General features: G+C 35.9%; 1 protein-coding gene across 1 annotated transcript in view; it reads right to left on the bottom strand.

The window, feature by feature from the left end:
- The window catches only part of CPNE8 (copine 8), a gene marked incomplete at both ends in the record, with an annotated part of 121,852 nt that overhangs the window by 46,474 nt on the left and 56,684 nt on the right, over window positions 1–18,694 (bottom strand). The window contains 4 exons of the mRNA XM_082001146.1: window positions 3,179–3,254; window positions 9,178–9,219; window positions 15,527–15,631; window positions 17,453–17,556. Of these exons, the coding sequence (XP_081857272.1) occupies window positions 3,179–3,254; window positions 9,178–9,219; window positions 15,527–15,631; window positions 17,453–17,556 (327 nt within the window). The remainder of the gene's footprint in view (window positions 1–3,178; window positions 3,255–9,177; window positions 9,220–15,526; window positions 15,632–17,452; window positions 17,557–18,694) is intronic.

Genomic DNA, 18,694 nt, shown 5'->3' with positions numbered 1-18,694 from the left:
GATGCAGTAAGAGGACCCATTTTATGCTACCAGAATTTCTAGAGAGAAGGAGGACTCTGTGCATGATGACATTTTCCAAAAGAGGGCTGCTTTTAACTAGAATAATCCTGCTGGTAATCAGACCTAGGAATGGGCATTTGTACTGTGATGAGGTGACAGCAATCTATTGCATGAGGATAAGAGTCAAGGTCTAATCTAGAAGAGCAAGGCTCCAAGAACCAAGGCAAAATGAAGGCAATCTCTAAGAGGATGCACTGTCATCTTTCCTACCTTTCCCTTAGGTACACTGGCAGATGCTATATTTTCTTGGGTTATGTTCATTACTCAACTGACACAAACAGTTACACAATCTAGTAAATTCATTAGAGGAGACTATAGCCTCTTCAACGTGAAAGGAAAACACAACTAAACTCAAAACTGGACCATTCCTGTGTTTAACACTCTTTGTAAACTCTGAAAGGGACAAAAGATCTCCGATTTTATAATCAGTTTATTTCTATAAAGGATCTGCCAAATAGTTATCAGACAGATATACTGTCTGGAAATCGCAGAACAATGCACACCAAGTATACCTATAACACACAGTTCTTTGGGTTCATGACTCCGTGATCTGAAGCACTGAATAGGAACTTCATAATTGGACTCTTCTAAGGTTCCTCTGTTCCTGGTATATAAACACCTTAGGACAATAAATACAGCACAGACTGTACCTTGTCTAAACAGTAGGTTTTTTGTGTTGTAGGAATGCCTGTATGCAGAAATAAAAGACAGCAAAAATGAGAACAGAATTGTCCGAGAAAGACAACAAATCAGTGAAGTTAAAAATAAAAGGTAGCTTTTTGTAAATCTCGGTAAGTGAGGCTATAAAAGATGTACAGAGCAAAACCTACAGATTCAGCATTTCACCTTAGAGAAACTGAAAGTATCTGGCACAATCCATACACTTTGTCTATGAGCACGTGTGAGATGGAGGGTGCCAAAAATTTTTAACACAAATGGCTGGACATATATGCATACCTATGTGAAAACGCAACAGCATGTATTTTCACACAAGGGAATATACAGGTGCCTGGAATACAGGCATTATTTCCATGTGAAAATTGCTACTCTTAAGCCTTTGCAGGGAGTATCTCTTTATGGTAACACTGCTCTGATTAAGCAGACCACCCGTTCCCAAACACCACCACCACCACATCAGTATTAAAGGCAGCTGTGGGGTTTTGTGTGAATGCATCAAGAATGCCTGTCATCAGGATGGTGAATTAGATGCTTAGGTATTGTTAGGCTACTGCTTCCAAGTAGCCTACTACTTAGGCTACTGCTGGGTGAAAAAAGAATGGTAAGAAGAAATACAGGGCAATCTGGCAACTAGACTTAGTTGCCTATTACCCTTATCACCTAAATTAGGCGTAATGCTTCCTGGCTTTTGTACACACACACATACCAAAATAAAAAAGGAGGTAGAACTTGAAACACTCCACATAGTTTTACCATGGGAAAGAAACCAATTCCTTTTACAGGAATTCTGGAAGACAACTCCAAGTACACGATGCAATACAGTGCACACAGACCTAGACACAGATGTAGACAAGCCAGTATGTGTACACATTATAGTGTAGGCAGACTTCCTACCTCTGGTCCTACAAAGAGGATAACAGTGTTACATCAGCACCAGAACTGATCACTAGACTAAGACAATCTAGGCAGCATTTACTAGCTCAGAGGCAGCACAACTCTAACTCACCTGTACTGCTTCTAGCTGGGGAGCACATTCACAGTATTTGAAGTTACAGCACTACACACTGTTACCTACTGAAGAGAAAGCTGAAGTCATCTACGTTATGCATAAAAATAATGAGGACTCAAAACTGAAAATGAAATTTCTTGGATCTATAAAAACATAAGCTAGAGTTTAACACTGCAAAATGTAACATACCCTTAGGAAGAGTCTGCAAGTTGACACTTCTCAGTGACAAAAGAAATTTTAAATCTTTTCCTCCTATTGCCTCTTCTCATTTAACACATTTTGAAATTTCATGATACATTTCTCATTCCAGACTAAGATTCTTCAGGAATATTAATTTAAAAATGAAGTTTTAATGCAGGATTCTTAATGTTTAGACTCTTCTTTTTTTTTCCAGTCAATTTTTTGTGCCCATATCTGGAATGATTTTAAAAGCAACCTTTCAAAAAAAAAACAGCAAAAAATTTGTCCTGTTATGACACTTCAAGTTTGTGCATCCCATTTTTTGCTTGCATAAATGCATTGATGAGAATAAATTACATCATATTTTGAAGATTTAGCACAGTTTGATCTTGGAAACAAAAAGTTTACGATTTTGCAAATCCCGATAATCTCAGACTAAACTGAGAAAGAAGTTTTACACTAGGGATTTATTAGATCAGAAATAAACAAGCCTACACAATTTTGGCCACAGGGCCTTGAAGAGAAATGAGAAGAGAAAGATGACTAAGAGGAAATGCGGATGTAGTCTGCATTCACCTGCAGTACGTCATAAGGTCTTACCACAGTTACAAGTCATCTAACAATATAAAACTCTATAACTGAATTGACAACTACCTGTCAATCCCAGTACCTGGCAGATGTATGAATCCTAAACCGGAAATGAGGTGCAATTTTTTAAGCAAAGATGATAACTGACCACATGAAAAACATAAATAAGGTAAATTCTCTGTCACTTGGTAAGCCCTGCATTAAAACTCTAAAGATTCTGAAGTCTGCACTTAAGATCAAAGGCATGTGACTCTGCATCTGGTGGAATCAAGAATCACCAGATATTCTTTGGACAGGAGAAAACAGCATACAACACATGCAGCATTTAGTAAAAGGAGAAATAAATGACAAATTGTTCATACACAAATGGGGGTAACCCAGTGTTTGCTCCAAGTTACATCATAGCAACCCAGCTGCTTGAAGTGCCCTTCTTGCCCTCTCACAGCCCAGTGTGCATACACATGCACACATACCTACTTGTCTTTAACTCTTTTTATGAAGCAACACTTTTAGATTCTCTGTTCTTCTTTATAAAAGGAGGAATGTGAAATAATTCCAACGTTTGATTTTGACAAGCACTGTGCAGATTACCAGTTTGCCATGAAAACATTGGAAGCGTTCTCATCTATTTCCTGAGAGTGAGTAAATACTCACAATACTTGCCTCATACACGTTGAACTGAGACTGCCCTCTCGACAACTCTCTGTAACTTGTTGTGAATTCTCCAATGAAATCATGGCTGTATAAAAAAAAAAAAAAGTTTTCAAATGAAATGCACAGCATTTAGTAATTTAAACATGTATTTTTTATATCTATTTATGAAAAAAGAGAAGCACAGCCAATATGAACTGACACCCAAGAAAGAAGCTATGGTAAAAGATAGTTTAAAAATCTTTACTCGTCCCTCTGTTGTGTGTTCGCTCTATTTAGTAACAAAAATCTAGAGATGAAAAGTATTAGCTTAAATCTTTCCGATGACTCCTGCTTACCTTAGCTGCACAATGAGGACCTGGTTGTAGATTAGTGATCTGGCCCCAGTGTAAGCTTACAGAATCTGAAAAACCATTGTGGGCTATCAAAGACTATCACCATTTTCTCACTGGATGACCAGTGGCACCACAGACTCTGAACTGTGTGTGAGACTATGTGAGAGAAAGGGAGGTATTAAGAGTGTGAAAGGAATAACTTGAACCAGAAAAGACCAGCCCTGCTAACTTCTGTAATGTGCCATTGAATGGTACTTTCAAGGGGAAGAGCCAAAGCTTATTTGAGCTTCTATGTCTTCCCGTGTGGGAGGAGAAAAGCAATCCACTGAGGCTACTCAGCTTACAGTATTAGACACCATTGGAAAGTAGGTCTTAACCTAACATTAAAGCAGTGGTTATCAAGCTTCTCCTTTCTAAATTCTACTCCTTCTCCAAGAATACATTTGACAATCCTGTGCTGTCACCCACACTTTGAAAACTGCTTTGTCAATTTGCAACCAGGGGATGGCACGCTGCCGGGAAGCCACTGTGAGCAGGGTGGCCAGAGGGAGGGTAGTGGATGAAGCATAGCTGAGAAGGGCGGCTAGGGTCAGGGAGCTGGGGCACAGAAACCACAGGGCGGCCAGAAGTGACTGAACTGCAGGTTCCTATCTCCGACAGGTCCCTGGAATGGCAGCGACCGCAGGGCTGAGTGCCTAACAACTGGGTACACAACTCCCAGCAGTCACAACACCTGTTTCCATTCTCCACTCTTCCCAGCTGAACTTTCCTCACTGCTGCTCCAACTCCCATTCCCCCCTGCCCCATCTCCTGTTTTCACAGCTGTTTCCTGGCAAGACGTTGTATCTCCTCTACACTCTGCCTCCACATCTGGTGAGCGACAAAACTTTTTTACCTTCCCTCCAATGGTAAACTAGAATAGAAAGTCAAAGTTTTATGAATTTGTCACTTGTAAAATTTGTTTTTTTAAAAAATACAGCACACTTCTAATTAAGCTATAAATATTAAAAGCAAATTTAAATAAATCTGAATATTTCAAGAAGAGGAAAAATGGAAACAATCCACAGCGACATGAAATTTATTTCTTGATTTATTCATAATGAAATTAAATTAAATTAAAAAAACAAACCCCAAATATAAATCTCACTTTATGAAACTAACATGAATTCACAGAATATGTAAAACTATTAAAAGGTCATACTAATGCACACGAAATAAACAAAGGATCCTATAAGAAAGCTTAAGAAATACTATATGGTGAAGATATTCTTGATTACTCAGATACAGAAGGGACAACCTCTCATGAAACACTCCCAGTTTGGAGATCAGGAAATTGCTTCTGAGACAAAGACTTTTCCTAAGAAACACATTTTTGAGGTACCATCTCCTTTGATTAAATGCTCTCCAGATTGCAATGACTATTCAGCCAGGGGAACAGAGGAAGTCAGCTGGAACTCATACAGGCTATGGAACCTGAGTTCTATATGGGCTGCAACACGTAAGGTGTATTTAACCTTGGGTAACCATGGCAGTGGAGAAGAGTCCACCTTGGTTAAAGAGGAATCTTTCCCTTTCATAACAGTTTTTACCTTAAATTTTCAAGTCAGTTTTTATATTTCAAAAGCAGAAATTCAAACAATAGCTCAGTGACTACATACAAACATGCTGCAGCAAACAGAGGAAATGTAAGCAATTCCACACAGGCTTGTCTCTGGGGGGAAAAAATAATCTGTACTGCTCAAAAGTAATTGCTTCCTTAATTCTAAGAGACATTGGAAAGCCTCCACTCCTTGTGGCAATACACACAGACTGATAAGAACTGAGCTAGAAAGATATAATTCCTCTGACTAATCATGTTAAAAAGGTATGGGCATATATAGCCAGTCTCAGAGTTCTCTCCACTTAAAAGGTCATCAACCTGGATCTTAATGCTCAGTATTCAGGTGGATGTATGCCCCCCTACTAGGCTGGCTCTGAAAGATGAGTGCCTCTTGGACAATATTTGCCTTTGCCAGAAGTATAATTCGTTAAGAAAAACAAGGCACCGATCCCTCCCAATATTCATGATCACACTTCACCAAGTGGATCTCCTTATTAATCTCTGGATTGAGAATCCAAAATTGTTATTCTCTTTGCCTTCTAACACCAAATATTCCTAGACTTAAAGACTTTTAACTGTGAGTGGCATATCAGGACTCTGATTCAGAGACTCTTAGCACATAAAATAATCACTTGAACCACATTTCCCTAAATCTGCTACTTTCAGTACTATGCTTTGAAGTGCTGAAAATCACTTTCAGAATTGTATTAACTTTGATTTTTTTTTTAATAATCTAATGGAAAAAAACAATGGAGGAAAGGACAATAATCACCAGAAATATGTCAATGAGTACGAGGAAAAGTACCATATTCTAAAAATCAACTATCTAGCTGAAGAAGCAAGGATGAAGATGGAGGACAAGAAATAAGGTGAGAGCACCTAGAATTTGAGATTTACAATCTCTCCTGCAGTGTTTAAATTCTCAGATGAATGTTTTAGTGGCCCTATGTTAGCATGGTAATATTTACAGTTCTAAAATTCAAGAAAAAAACACCACTTCTGCATAACAGACCATAAATGTCAAGGCTTTTGCACCATGTATGCTAAGCAACAATCTCTCTGAAATTAGGGAAAAAGCCTTCAGAAGGAAATAAAAAAATCAGAATATTGCTGATGTGAAGTTGCGTATCATCTTATTTTTTCTTTCTGTAAGACCAGTCTGCGAGTCCTTCATTGGTAAGGGCACTCAACAGAAAGTCACTTTGTTTCACACAAGTGGGCTTGTCCAAAGTAATAAATACAACTTTTGTGACTTCACATAGCACCAAATATTTTGGGGTTTGTCACAGCTCTTAGAAGAAATAAAAGGGATCAATTAGAAGAAGTAGTTCACATTTTGGCAATTTTTGTGCAAAAACTGGTTTGAGACAGAGAAATGTTTAATAATTGTGCTAATGTTACAAAGGTCCTGTGCTACCTTTTAGTCAAGAAATTTTAAGTGATGTTTGAAAATAAATGAGAGCTAAGAATATACAATTACCCTGAACAATGTAATTCATGAAAGTGACAGTAAGAAGCTCAACCCAAAGTACCCTGGTGCCGTTTTCCCAAAGCACAGATAACACAGAATGGGGAAAAAGAAAAAAACCCTCTAATTCAAGACCTAGGAAGTCAGAGTCAAGTCAAGATTCAGAAATCAAGTATATGCACAGTAACGTTAACTCACTGATTGCAGAATAACCTGCAATATTCAGTATAACTTGCTTTGCTATCTAGGCTGCATGATGATCTTTCAAAGGTTGTTCCTGCCTAGTCTGCACATCTCTGCAGCAAACAGAGTCAGCCTAGCGAGGTGATCAGCTAGTTTAACAACTGCTTACAAACGAAGAGTCCATCAAAAATGGAAATGAATATAAACTAAGTAACAGCATTGTACAAAAAAGTTTACTAATTCTTGATTAATTGACTAATACAAAAAAAGACTAATTCTTGAAAGGGATTCACTTCAGATACATTTGGCAATATCAAAGTTAAATTAGGCACTTAGGTTCTTGCTACGATCACTAGTAAATCATAGGCACCACCAAAAGGCAATTTATTCCAGTTAGGATAGATTCAGTCAGACCATTTACCCCTGTAAGCTACTAAAGTAGCTTCAATGATTAGTTCAGTCTAGTTGTCCGATTTTTACATTGTCTGAAGTTACATGAAATAAGTGCTGTCTCATCTTTCTGAGGAATTTAACATGGAAGATGTCAGTGTTCTGCCTGGTTTTAAATTCAAAAAAGGTAGAAAGCAAAAGGCAAAAAAATCATACAACTAGAATAAAAAGAAATAAATGTAAATGGTATTCTTCACTTTTTGTTTTTTAGATACTAATTTTACTGGTATTCAAAGTGAATGTGATCAAAAGCCAGTAATCTTTCAAACTGTGGGAGAGTGTAGAGGTTAATGGTTGCCTGAATTCCACAGTATGTTGAAGATTTCACTCAGAATTGCAGCTACAAAATATTATTTGTCAGATTTTTTCCTTTTCTTTTTAATCATACCTCAGATCATTTCAGATTTTGGAGGAAATGGGACAGCATACGGAGTTTGATACCTTAATAAAATATAATATTGTTTTTTATTAACTTGGCAATACAATTTAATTTTTCACTGCTAGATTATTTTCAAAAAATATTGTTGTTTATACACAAAAGTGTAAACGTATCACATTTTTAAGGATTTGGCAAATCTACATGAGGAACAGAGGATGTTAATAGAAATTCATCGTTACAGTGATGCAGTGATTTTTTGCTAATATGGCTTTGTTAATTTAAATCCTTGTGTTTTTAATTGCCAGAATATGTTATTTTGTCACTCCGGGGAATATCTAATCAAGAAGGATGAATTTGTACCAGCAGATATTTATAGAGGGTAAACATGTGATAAGAATGCTTATAAATAATAGGCTTCATGATGGAACCAAAAAGACAAAAGTATAAGCTGAGAAGGCTGAAACAGGTTTTGGACCGCACCAGCAAGGAAATGAATGGCAGCACAGGATAAATTTGCCTATTATGATTACAAGATCTATTGGGCCACAGAAGCACAATATTGTTAGCTATAATACCAGAAGCAAATTGCATTAGCAATATTAAAGACATTACTGTATAATAAATAATATACTCTTAAAAATCCAAATGTAAGTGCATATCCATATATTCAAAAATATATATTAATATATATTAAAATTAATAGAAAATAATTAAGACATACCAACTAAAAGTTAAATAGAAATCAATGCATTCTTGTATTACATACAAGTTTTAGTATCACAATTCATGAGTACAGTTTCTAACCAAAATATTAAGATACAAGCTCAAGCATATTTAACAGAACAAGAGGTATCAATCCAGTCTGATAAAAAAAAAATCTCTTATTTGTCAAAATAAAGGCAATTTGAAAGGCTAATTCCTTCAGAAAAAAAGGTACACTCAGTACTGACAGCAAGCATAACAGATTGCTCCTCTTGAATTTAGCAACAGAAATTCCATGTATATTCCACCATCCTCTTTCTAGCAATGGAGTTTAAATCCCAGGTCTTCCAACTCGAGTTTACAACAACTTTTTGATGAAGACAGGCATGGAAATGAACATTCAAACCCCATCTGAAATAATGCTAATTAATGGGTAGGTTCTACATTGCAATATCTAGGCAACCCTGAAGCAGCAATTGTGGGCTCGGGCGTTTTGTCATACAAAAGCAACAGTTTATGAAGCAGTGTTTTAGGCAAAAGAAGGTAGATTATAAAATGGATTATCCCTCTATTCATACATGTACATTAACTGATAACGTAATGAGATTCACAAAACTGATTTTACAGATCACAAAGCATTCCAGCTTGCTGCTTCTGCATATGAATATACACACGTCAGGTTTGAAATGGTCCAATACATCAGCATTTACCACAATTGCAAAACAAAACAGAACTGTAGCACAGCAAAACTTTTTTAACAGTACCGTACTTCTAAATATTGATAAATACCATCCTGTAGTCCTGTTCTGGCCACTATATATTTATACAATTTAAAACTTGTGTATAAATATGCATGCACAACTCTGAAGTTTAACAATAGAATTAATATCTTACCTTCCATCTCTATCCCAGTCGTACACTTCCACTTTAATTGTCCTAAAAAAAGCAAAAAACCACAACCCTATTAAAATATATATTAAAATTTACCAGGATTGCCTTTAATACTTGTATTTTAATAGCATACAGGTGCATGAATTGTGCCAAATCCATAATTTCCCAGTAATTTCTCAGAAAATAACAAGTCTCTCAGTTTACCCAATATATCTTTATAAATTAATAGTAAAATACAGCGGAAGCTAAGGAAATAATTAAACATATTGGAAGTTTAACTGATAAATTTTTACTTGCTGATGCTCTGAATTTTCTGTGGGTTTTTACAAATTATTGTTTAAACCTTAAAGTATTACCAAAGTTTTTAAGAACATTAACAAACTGGAATTTATTGTGAAAGCTTCTTTGGTCTATGCTATTATCTGGGAAAGGAATATCTATTATTAGGGATAGTAACACAGAAAAAAGTAGTATATCCATATTTGAGAACAAGTGTCCAGAGATTGAGAGGGCCCTTATAAAACAAAATTATTAGACAGCAAAGTACAAATTAAAAGCAATGTTCACAATACAAAGTAAAGCACATTTAAAGCAGTAAGGATTCCTAGTCTGTACATTGTGGTTCTTAAATGAAAATAACTACTCCAGAATACAATAAAACTTGAATCTGGTAGACAGTATTAACCTTTTCTAAACATTGTACAGTGGTGACAAATGAAAACTGTGTGAGATCCACCCAAGATTTTGTGAAGGCCCTGTCTGTGGCTGCAGAAGAAAGAAATTTGTATTCTTTAAATACTGCACTTTTCCCCTCTTAAACTTCCCCCTGCCTTTCAAGAGAGGAGGCGGCTGCTTGGCTATCTGACCAAAGCGGACAGAAAAGTGCAGCGTAATTTTGTTTTAAATTCCTATAAAGACAACAGAATAGTTGTTTAGTTCTTTCATCAGACTACACTTGATAACCATCAGATTATACAGCATAACCACGACTCTGGCTTCCTAGAATGAAATGGGACAAGCAGACTGGGGTATGGGAGGGGACATGACAGAGGCAGACTCTGGGACCAGTTCTTCCCAAACTGACAGACTGCCCTGGACACTGTGGGAATACTCACCCTCCTCTTAGTGAATCAGGAACTGGTGGGCAAGCTGGGTAATAACATGTTAAAGTCTGACAACACACACGTACTCAGTGCAAACACTTTTTCAACAGAAGAACTAATTAGAATTTATTTAATTCAAATCAGAATTGAAAACCAAACTAGTAGCTTATTATATAAACAAAATAATACATGGATCTAAAATATTTTTCCACAGTATAAAACAATAACTAATTAGCAAATTTTCAGAGAAGTGCCTCATTAAAAACGTTAAGTATATAACGGTTTCAAACAGTTTCTTGAGCATCCCTCTGATGAATCTGCAACTGGCTACTGTGTGAATCATGATACTGAGACAGGATACCAAAACAGTTTAATTAAATGTATGATCCAATAAGCAAGCTCATGGACCTCCTATGTATTACTTCACATTTATGAGATTATACCTCTCTTAGGAAGAAAGGCTGAGAAAAGTTGGGGTTGTTCAGCCAGAATAGAAGGCTTTGGCGTGACCTTATTGTGGCCTTTTAACTATATAAAGGGGGCTTGTAAGAAAAATGGGGTCAGACTTTTTAGTAGTGACAGAACAAGGGGAAATGTTCTTAAACTGAAGGAGTTTAGACTGGACATGACGAAGAAATTTTTGACAATGAGGGTGGTGAAACACTGGCACAGGTTGCCCAGAGAAGCTGTGGATGCCCCATCCCTTCAAGTGTTCAAAGTCAGGTTGGATGGGGCTTTGAGCAACCTGATCTAGTTGAAGATGTTCCTGCTCATTGCAGGTGTGGTTGGACTAGATGACCTTTGAAGGTCCCTTCCAACCTAAACTATCCTGTGTTTCTATACACATGTAAAAGCTGCAAATGGAAGATGAATGTGGAGATGAACTGTTTTTTTATGAGTAAAGTGAACTTCAGAGGACAGCTCTAACTATTCTTGCTTCAGGGATGACTGGGATATAGATAAAATGTAGAAAAAAAAAATTCCCATGTAAAGAATCAATCTTATTTTTGCATACTTACTTGAAGAGTGGATTTCTTAAAATGCAAATACTATAGAGCATATCATCATCGACAACATTAATGAAACAGGAAACATATATCAAGATGGAGACAGTATATAGATTTATTTATCTCCTTTTACTACAGAATGTATATGTAAGTAAATTCAACGACCAGTAATAATGAATCCTATGCATCCTAAAATAAACTGAACATGGGATAGAAAAATACTACCTCCAGATTTCCTATATTTTAAGAAAGACTTGCTTATTTTTATTCTTCAGAACAGTTTCACATGAAGTGAACTCATCAGGTCTGTGGTATTAATAGAGGGGACAGGAATCTAAGCAATTGCTTTATAATTTGCTTCTATGGAAGCTGCTCCCCATTATTCCTACGAGATACAGTTGTATACATGTTGTATAATTTTCTTTACTAGGAAGGGACTCCTTGGGTATAAGGTTGATCAACAGCTGGTATCACGTACACCAACAAATTAATGCCTAGATGTTTTTCACATTTTTAATGATATTCCAAAATAAGCAAAGAAGGAGTTGCTTTATCTGTATGTTTCTCTTTTCAACTCAAATTTAATGGCTCTTACCACACTGTTTGTTACATTTTATCCCTTTTGTGGAATTTCAGTTTGGGGTTAAGGTACCTTAGAATGAAAATTGATTAAAGTGGAAGTTGGTCTGTGGAATGAAATCAAGAAGAACTCCAAAACCTACTTTATCCCATCAAGTATTTGACCCTTGAAATGAAATAGTATTTAATTTAGTAAGAAAGGCAGTATCACAGGGGTTTTTTCCCTAGATGACCATTATTTTACTTCCAGGTTTCAAAACCTGTTACTATTAAGATAGACAGAACACACTAGTAAGTTAAGACTTACATAAGGTTTAGCGGGACTTAAGTTTTGAATTGTCCTACAAATCTGTGTTCAAATAGCCAAATCATCTCAGAGAGAAAACTTGAATTATTAAGATAAATTCTTAAGATTATCAAGATAAATTCTTGAGAAGGATCTTCAGACATGCAATTTTAATAGCGCAATTCTTCCTTGAATAAAGCTCCTCTATCCTGAAATTTATTTAACATAAAAGGATTGATCACAGATCTTGAGTTTTACCTATTCTGCATGACATGCAAGATATTAAAGGCCTTCCAAATCTTTACATACTGATATTTTACCATCCCTACACTGCTATTTTATCTCAAAGGACACAGTTTTGAGGATGGGTTCTCTATTTTAATTTTAAAAAATGTATTTTTAAAAAAATCAAGGTTAGAGAATGTTGGGGTTTAGCATATCTCTGTCTTAAAACGTTTATGCAGAAAATAACTGTAAGTGCTATTTGAGAGCTCATATTAAGAGAAAGAAAGAAGAGAACAAAAATATTAGAGATACTAAGTACTACCATAGTACTGAAATCCCATCCCTGTGATGGCTGAAAACATATTGTATGATTATACAGTCTGAGAGAAATGAAGCAAATCCTAGCCTTTTCACAATGAAAAAGTGGACAGAGTTCACTCAGAAGCATACACTAACTGAAGATTTACTCTCCCCAAAACCAGAATGAGTTTACTGTGATATATTCTTTCTAATGACTTTATTCCCACCTTTCAAATCTATCACAGAACCCAGAGCACCAAAATTTGATCTGTGAAACCATCATTATCTGAAAGAGACTTCTGGGGTTTGCGTTTTTATGTATTTTATGTATTACTGTGCTGAGCTGAGGAATCTAATCCTTACCTTTAGAAAGAAAAGTTTGCAAGTAAAAAAACCCCAAACTTTGGATGCTTTTTCTGGACTATCAGCAGATACTAATTTGAATTAATCTGACAGCTAACAAGTATTTTCTGATTTGAAACAAGATTGTTGTAGGCAGGATTATGAAGCTCCATGGAGCCTTTTATTCATAAGGCATTCACTGAGCACATTATGTTGAAAGCATTCAAAGTAAAATCAACATGAGAAAACAGCAGTTACACAATAATTTGAGGCATGCTATTATACTTTTTTATTCTCTTTTGGAATGCTGGAGTTATTTCAATATGCCTCTACCACAACATCTTTTTTAATTATTATAAAAACCTTTTTTCTTTAATATGATAAATAGTGCAGTGTCCAGAGACTAGCTTCATGAGCATTATTTTGCTTATGCATTATGCACATGAACCCATATACAAGTTAAAAATTCTACTAGATTAGAATGTACTTATTATGAAATTGCTGCATTTTTATTGTATCTAATTGAAAGAGTAACCAACGTGGCTAACAACAACTGTATCAAGTACTTCACAAGGAGAGTGTTAGCAATATAGGAGAACCCTTTTTCCTTCAGTTTGAAGGAACATGACAACAACTACTGGAAGAGTATCACAGATTAAATAAAGCAGCTAAGATCCGGTAGGAAAGACTAAAAATGGCCATTCCCCCAAAAAATTATTTAAAAATACCACTTTCCTACGGAAAAAAAGATCACAAGTCAATTAGCCTTTTACTTTTAAATAAGCTGCTTATAAAGACAGTGCTTTAAGTTTATTATTGTGAAAGCATTCTGCTTAGCTTACTGAATATAAGCACTTCTCACTCTCCTGCTTCTTCATATTGACTACTGAGATTCAGTCTATTGATTCAAGACTTGGTTTGTTTAAGCCCTGGCATCACCTAGTAGATTACAAGTTCAAGGAATGCCTCCCTAGAAGATTAGGCTTTCATGGTAACCAATTAAAATAATTTTAGTGTACATATTTCACTGAATAATGAGCTTGAAAAAGTAATGCAACAGAGTTATGACATGGCAAAATCATGTATTACAGTAACCTAAAATGTGTATGAATGGATGGTAATCACTTAAATGGAAGCTGAAAATAAAAACTGAGGTAGAAAAGTAATTACTTAAATGTCAAATTCAAGATTGTTACAAAGACACACTCAATAGAAAATTATCAATTTGAGCAAAGTCTTACTTAATTTCCCTACATGCAGCAATATCTTTCAACAAAGGATTTGGCTTCTGCTGACGGAAATATTAGTTCATGGTTAGAAGAATGCAATACTAAACTTCTTTTTATTTTAATCAATAAGATAAAATACCTTAACTTCTATAAGATAGTAAGATATGATCATACCAATCTTAATAAAACAGATGTAACAGGGGTTATAAAGCATTCAAACCAGATTTTTGACCTTTTGCCTTTGAAATATCCAGGCAACTACAGTTTGCATCTCTTGTATTTTTCAGAGTCTATGTAAAGCTGAATAGAACCTTAGCACACCTATCCATCTATCTACTACATTCACCTTACATATTATGCATATTTTTATGCTAGTCTTAATGTATTTCCTTAATGATTTTAAACTACATATTACACTATACACTGCTAAAAGTATTACGACTAATTGATAAGCCTGTACTTCCTCACAGTCTTACTAAAATAATTCCAGTACTGCAGATTTCAGGTAGCGGAGACAGATGAACTACCAGACATTTAACTCAATACTTAATAGTAACACCAATATCTAAATGCATTTCAAAAATATGAATGGTGACAACATAACAAGAAGTAATCAAGACGGAATTAAACATTTTTCTTGTTGATATTATTAAAAGTTAACACGTCCATTTTTTAAGGAGTTTAAAAACATCCATCGTTCCTCAACTAATTTGCTTGTTATTATTGGTAAAATATTGGTTAAAAACATGATGTTATTACCATGTTTTTCAAAGATGAATCCTTTTGAATCAGATCACTGAAAACTTCAAATCTGAAGATGATGCTGATTACCTTCTGCGTTTGTCATCTACTTACCTATGTATTTTAAAGGCTTTCATTTAGCAGCATGCTCTGACATTACAAAGTTACCCAAGGAAAGCAGATCATCATTGTTTTTCATTGAAACGTTATTAAAAAATACTTGTGCACATTAGTAACAGTGGCCATTCTTCAAATTAATATTTTCTTTCTGTTTCTTAATCACACTACAGAGAGCGAAGAATTTTTTTCCAGAAAACAGCACTAACATTTCCTACAGATTTAGCATATTGGCTTTATTTTTCTAAATTCTTTGATGTGATAAATTGTTTTGAATATATATTATCCTTTCAAAGTGCTGATTAAATAACCTAAATAACATCAGGAACTGAATTGCATAGAAAAATTTACATATAAAAGAATACATGAATCTGGGGGAAAAAAATTCTTGCATATGCTAAGAAACCTTAACCTATAGCTTACCGGTCATAGTCTCCATTACACAGTGCTCTGACAGAAATCTTGAATGCCTGCCACACTGGATTTAACGTATTTTTTATGACTTCTGTTTTGTGGCAGATTGTAAAACTGTAATGAAAGAAGACATATTTTGTATTTCTTTACTTTTTATTTTGTGTCATCAAACATGGTATCAAAAGAGTTTTAATCTGCATTCCCTCATACAGTGTCCATATAAAATTTAAGATAAGAAAAAAAGAAATGCAGTGAGGACTGAAGAGGACAGACATATTTGAGAGAGATTACAGACTAGGGTGCTAAACAACTCTAAAACTAAAATGTTTTTACCCAAAACTTTGGCAAGAATTACAACCATTCAGTGAGTTATTTCAGGTAAGAGCAGTTTCTATCCCACTTGTTTAAACAGGCCTTGTACAGCCATGAACCAGCCACAGATCCAGAAAGCAAGTGGTCTGGTAAGGATTTTACTCTTGCTTAGCAATTAAGAAAATGAGCCAAGGGTGTCATGGCTTTCTGATGCTTGTTCTCCATTTTATGTCTATGTTTTTTTAACCAGGGCTGTCTCAGGTAAAACATACCTGTTTCACCTCTGTGAGAGCCCATGATCACCTTCTCTCAGGTGAAATACAATGAATTGCTTTAATGCATTTTGCTTTCTCTAAATGATGCAAAATTGAAACATTTCTTTTGAATCCTCACCTTGGGGACTGAATTGTTCAAAAGAAAATAGGAGGCAGTGTCACTGGTGAAATCACTACTGAAATTCTGTATACAGACATCACTAAAGTTGTCCTTTGAGGAAGTATCTTCTTTACGTGCCAAAGGCCTATTTTTTTATCCTGGCTATGATTCAGAAGGCATGCCTGAAGCTAAGAGACAGAAAAGGGAGCATCCTTCTGCCCATGGGTGCAGAAGTACTGCCCCAGCCTCCTGCTGGATTCAGGAGACCAATACAGAATCAGTGGCTCACCACTCGCCTCCTGGAAGGAAGTGGAGAAGCATGGCACTCAAGGCCAAGAGAAACTGCATATACCAGCACTCCCAGTAATGCCCAGACAAATTCCACTAATGACCTTAATGCCAGTGAAAAAGGAGCCATAACTCCTTCAGGCTTGCAGTTTAAGATATTCAGCATTTATTCAGGAAGCTGTTCCTATAATCTGCCTCCGAGAGGAAAAGAGCAGGGAACAGACACACATATACCCGTACAAAGGTTTATGTTAACAACAGTTCCAGTTAAGTTTCTGAAACAAGTAATATCATACATATCTAGCGTTTGGTTTGATACAATGTTATATGTGATGATTATCGGTTTCCAGGAAAACTAAACCTGCCATTAGACCCCCCACATCAGCAGTATGTTGACCAGAAGTTAACACGTCAAGGTCTTGGCAGCAGAACAGGAGAGATTAACTTACTTCAACAAATTAAACCATGAATGTAGCAAACAGCCACTTGTAAAGAAAAATAGTTCTATTTAAGGTATTTTTGAATTCTATTTCCTAGAACTTGGTCAACCAGATAAAAGATATTTCCAAATTTGCAGCATAAAATTTTTTTACCTAAAACAATTCCTAAGCATTAGCATATTCTGCAGCTACAATTTTCTTTGAGAATTCTATTTAATTTAAAAGTATACTATATCATTGCAAAAGTAATGCTCTTTAACTATTTTTATTACAATTAATTTTCATAGTGCTCTATATTTATCATACATTCAACTCTTAAAACTCTAAGTTGCAGTATTTGGTCTATTTGTTACAATAGTTTTATTCCTATACTGCATAATATGGTATACTTAAACCCAAAAAACATTGTAAAAGAAACACAGCTTAATCTGACAAATATAAAAAAAAATAAAACTATATTACCATCTGCAAATAACTAAGTTGCCTTCTGTTTAGCAGAAATACTTAAACAGGCATCTACCTGCCATCTTCATTGCTTCGATGAAATACAAGGAAAGGGTCAGATTTCCCAAAGAAGTCCTTCTTGTCTAGTTTGTTCGCACAAAATTGCATTAAAACTGAATCCTGAAATGGGTAATACAGAAAAATTACATACAGTATGCAGTTTACTACACTAAAATAAATCTAAAAAATCATTGACTAATAACCATACAAATAGAAAACAAAATAAATTAGGGTATCTGCCTTCTAGACGCCCCCAATATATTCAAATTCTTGCAATGTCCTTAGAGTGCAGTTTGAACTGCTGGAACTAAGAGTTCCTTCAGAGGAGGGTGCAGAGGAAGGATAAATTTCTATGCTAACTGCCTCAGTATTTTTCCAGTATTTTCTGACATCCAAAATTGCATTCTGAGGGAAGTAAATGCACAGGCAAGGAACGCGTATTAGAATTAATTTTAAAAACTCCAGTGAGACACAACTAAGCCTCATTCCTGCAGTGACTTAAACCTACAGTTGTCTGCTCCTGCTGTCTGTAAGGCAAATGGCTTAGCTGCTTGCTATTAAGAGTCTAGAAGGTTCCAGAAAATGAGCTTGGAAGATACCAAATACACCCATTCTGATGACAAATAAGGAGAAAAATTCCTTTCCTGTGGTCAGGCAAACTGATAGTCACGTGTGGTCACCTCTTTGGGTAGAGTCAAGAATGCGAGAAGGATTATAAATGCAAAGATAAACCTGCAGGCTCACCAGCTAACTGGGGCAGGGCTTGCTGGAAGACTGTGTTCCATAAACAGGTCTACAGGTGTAACTGCAGCGAAAGGAAGACTAGGGAAAATGTGGGCTCACCACTGAGTGGGGCAGGGAAACAGGTGACAAAGGACATGGAAAAGTCCATGTTTCTCATAGCCTTCTATGCCTTGGTCTTTACTGGTAAGATTTGCCTTCAAGAAACTTGGGCAACTGAGACCCAGACCTGCAAAAGTCTGGAAGAAGGATGACTTGCCCTTGGTAGAGGAGGATGAGGTAAGGAAACATTTAAGCTGACTGGACATACAGAGGTCCACGGGACCTAATAGAATGTATCTGTGAGTGCTGATGGAGTTGGCCAATGTCACTGTGAAGCCACTTTGATTGTCTTTGGAAAGTCGTATGTTCAGTAGAAGTTTCCAAGGACTGCGAGAAAGAAAATGTCACTCCCGTCTTTGAGAAAGGGCAAGGAAGAGGACCCAGGCCAGTCTCTCCTCAATCGCTGAGAAGATGA

Source organism: Phaethon aethereus (genome assembly GCF_964289735.1).
Source record: "Phaethon aethereus genome assembly, chromosome: 1".
Taxonomy (NCBI): domain Eukaryota; kingdom Metazoa; phylum Chordata; class Aves; order Phaethontiformes; family Phaethontidae; genus Phaethon; species Phaethon aethereus.
The sequence above is the reverse complement of the archived record's forward strand: the minus strand, read 5'-3'. Positions and strand labels throughout refer to the sequence as shown.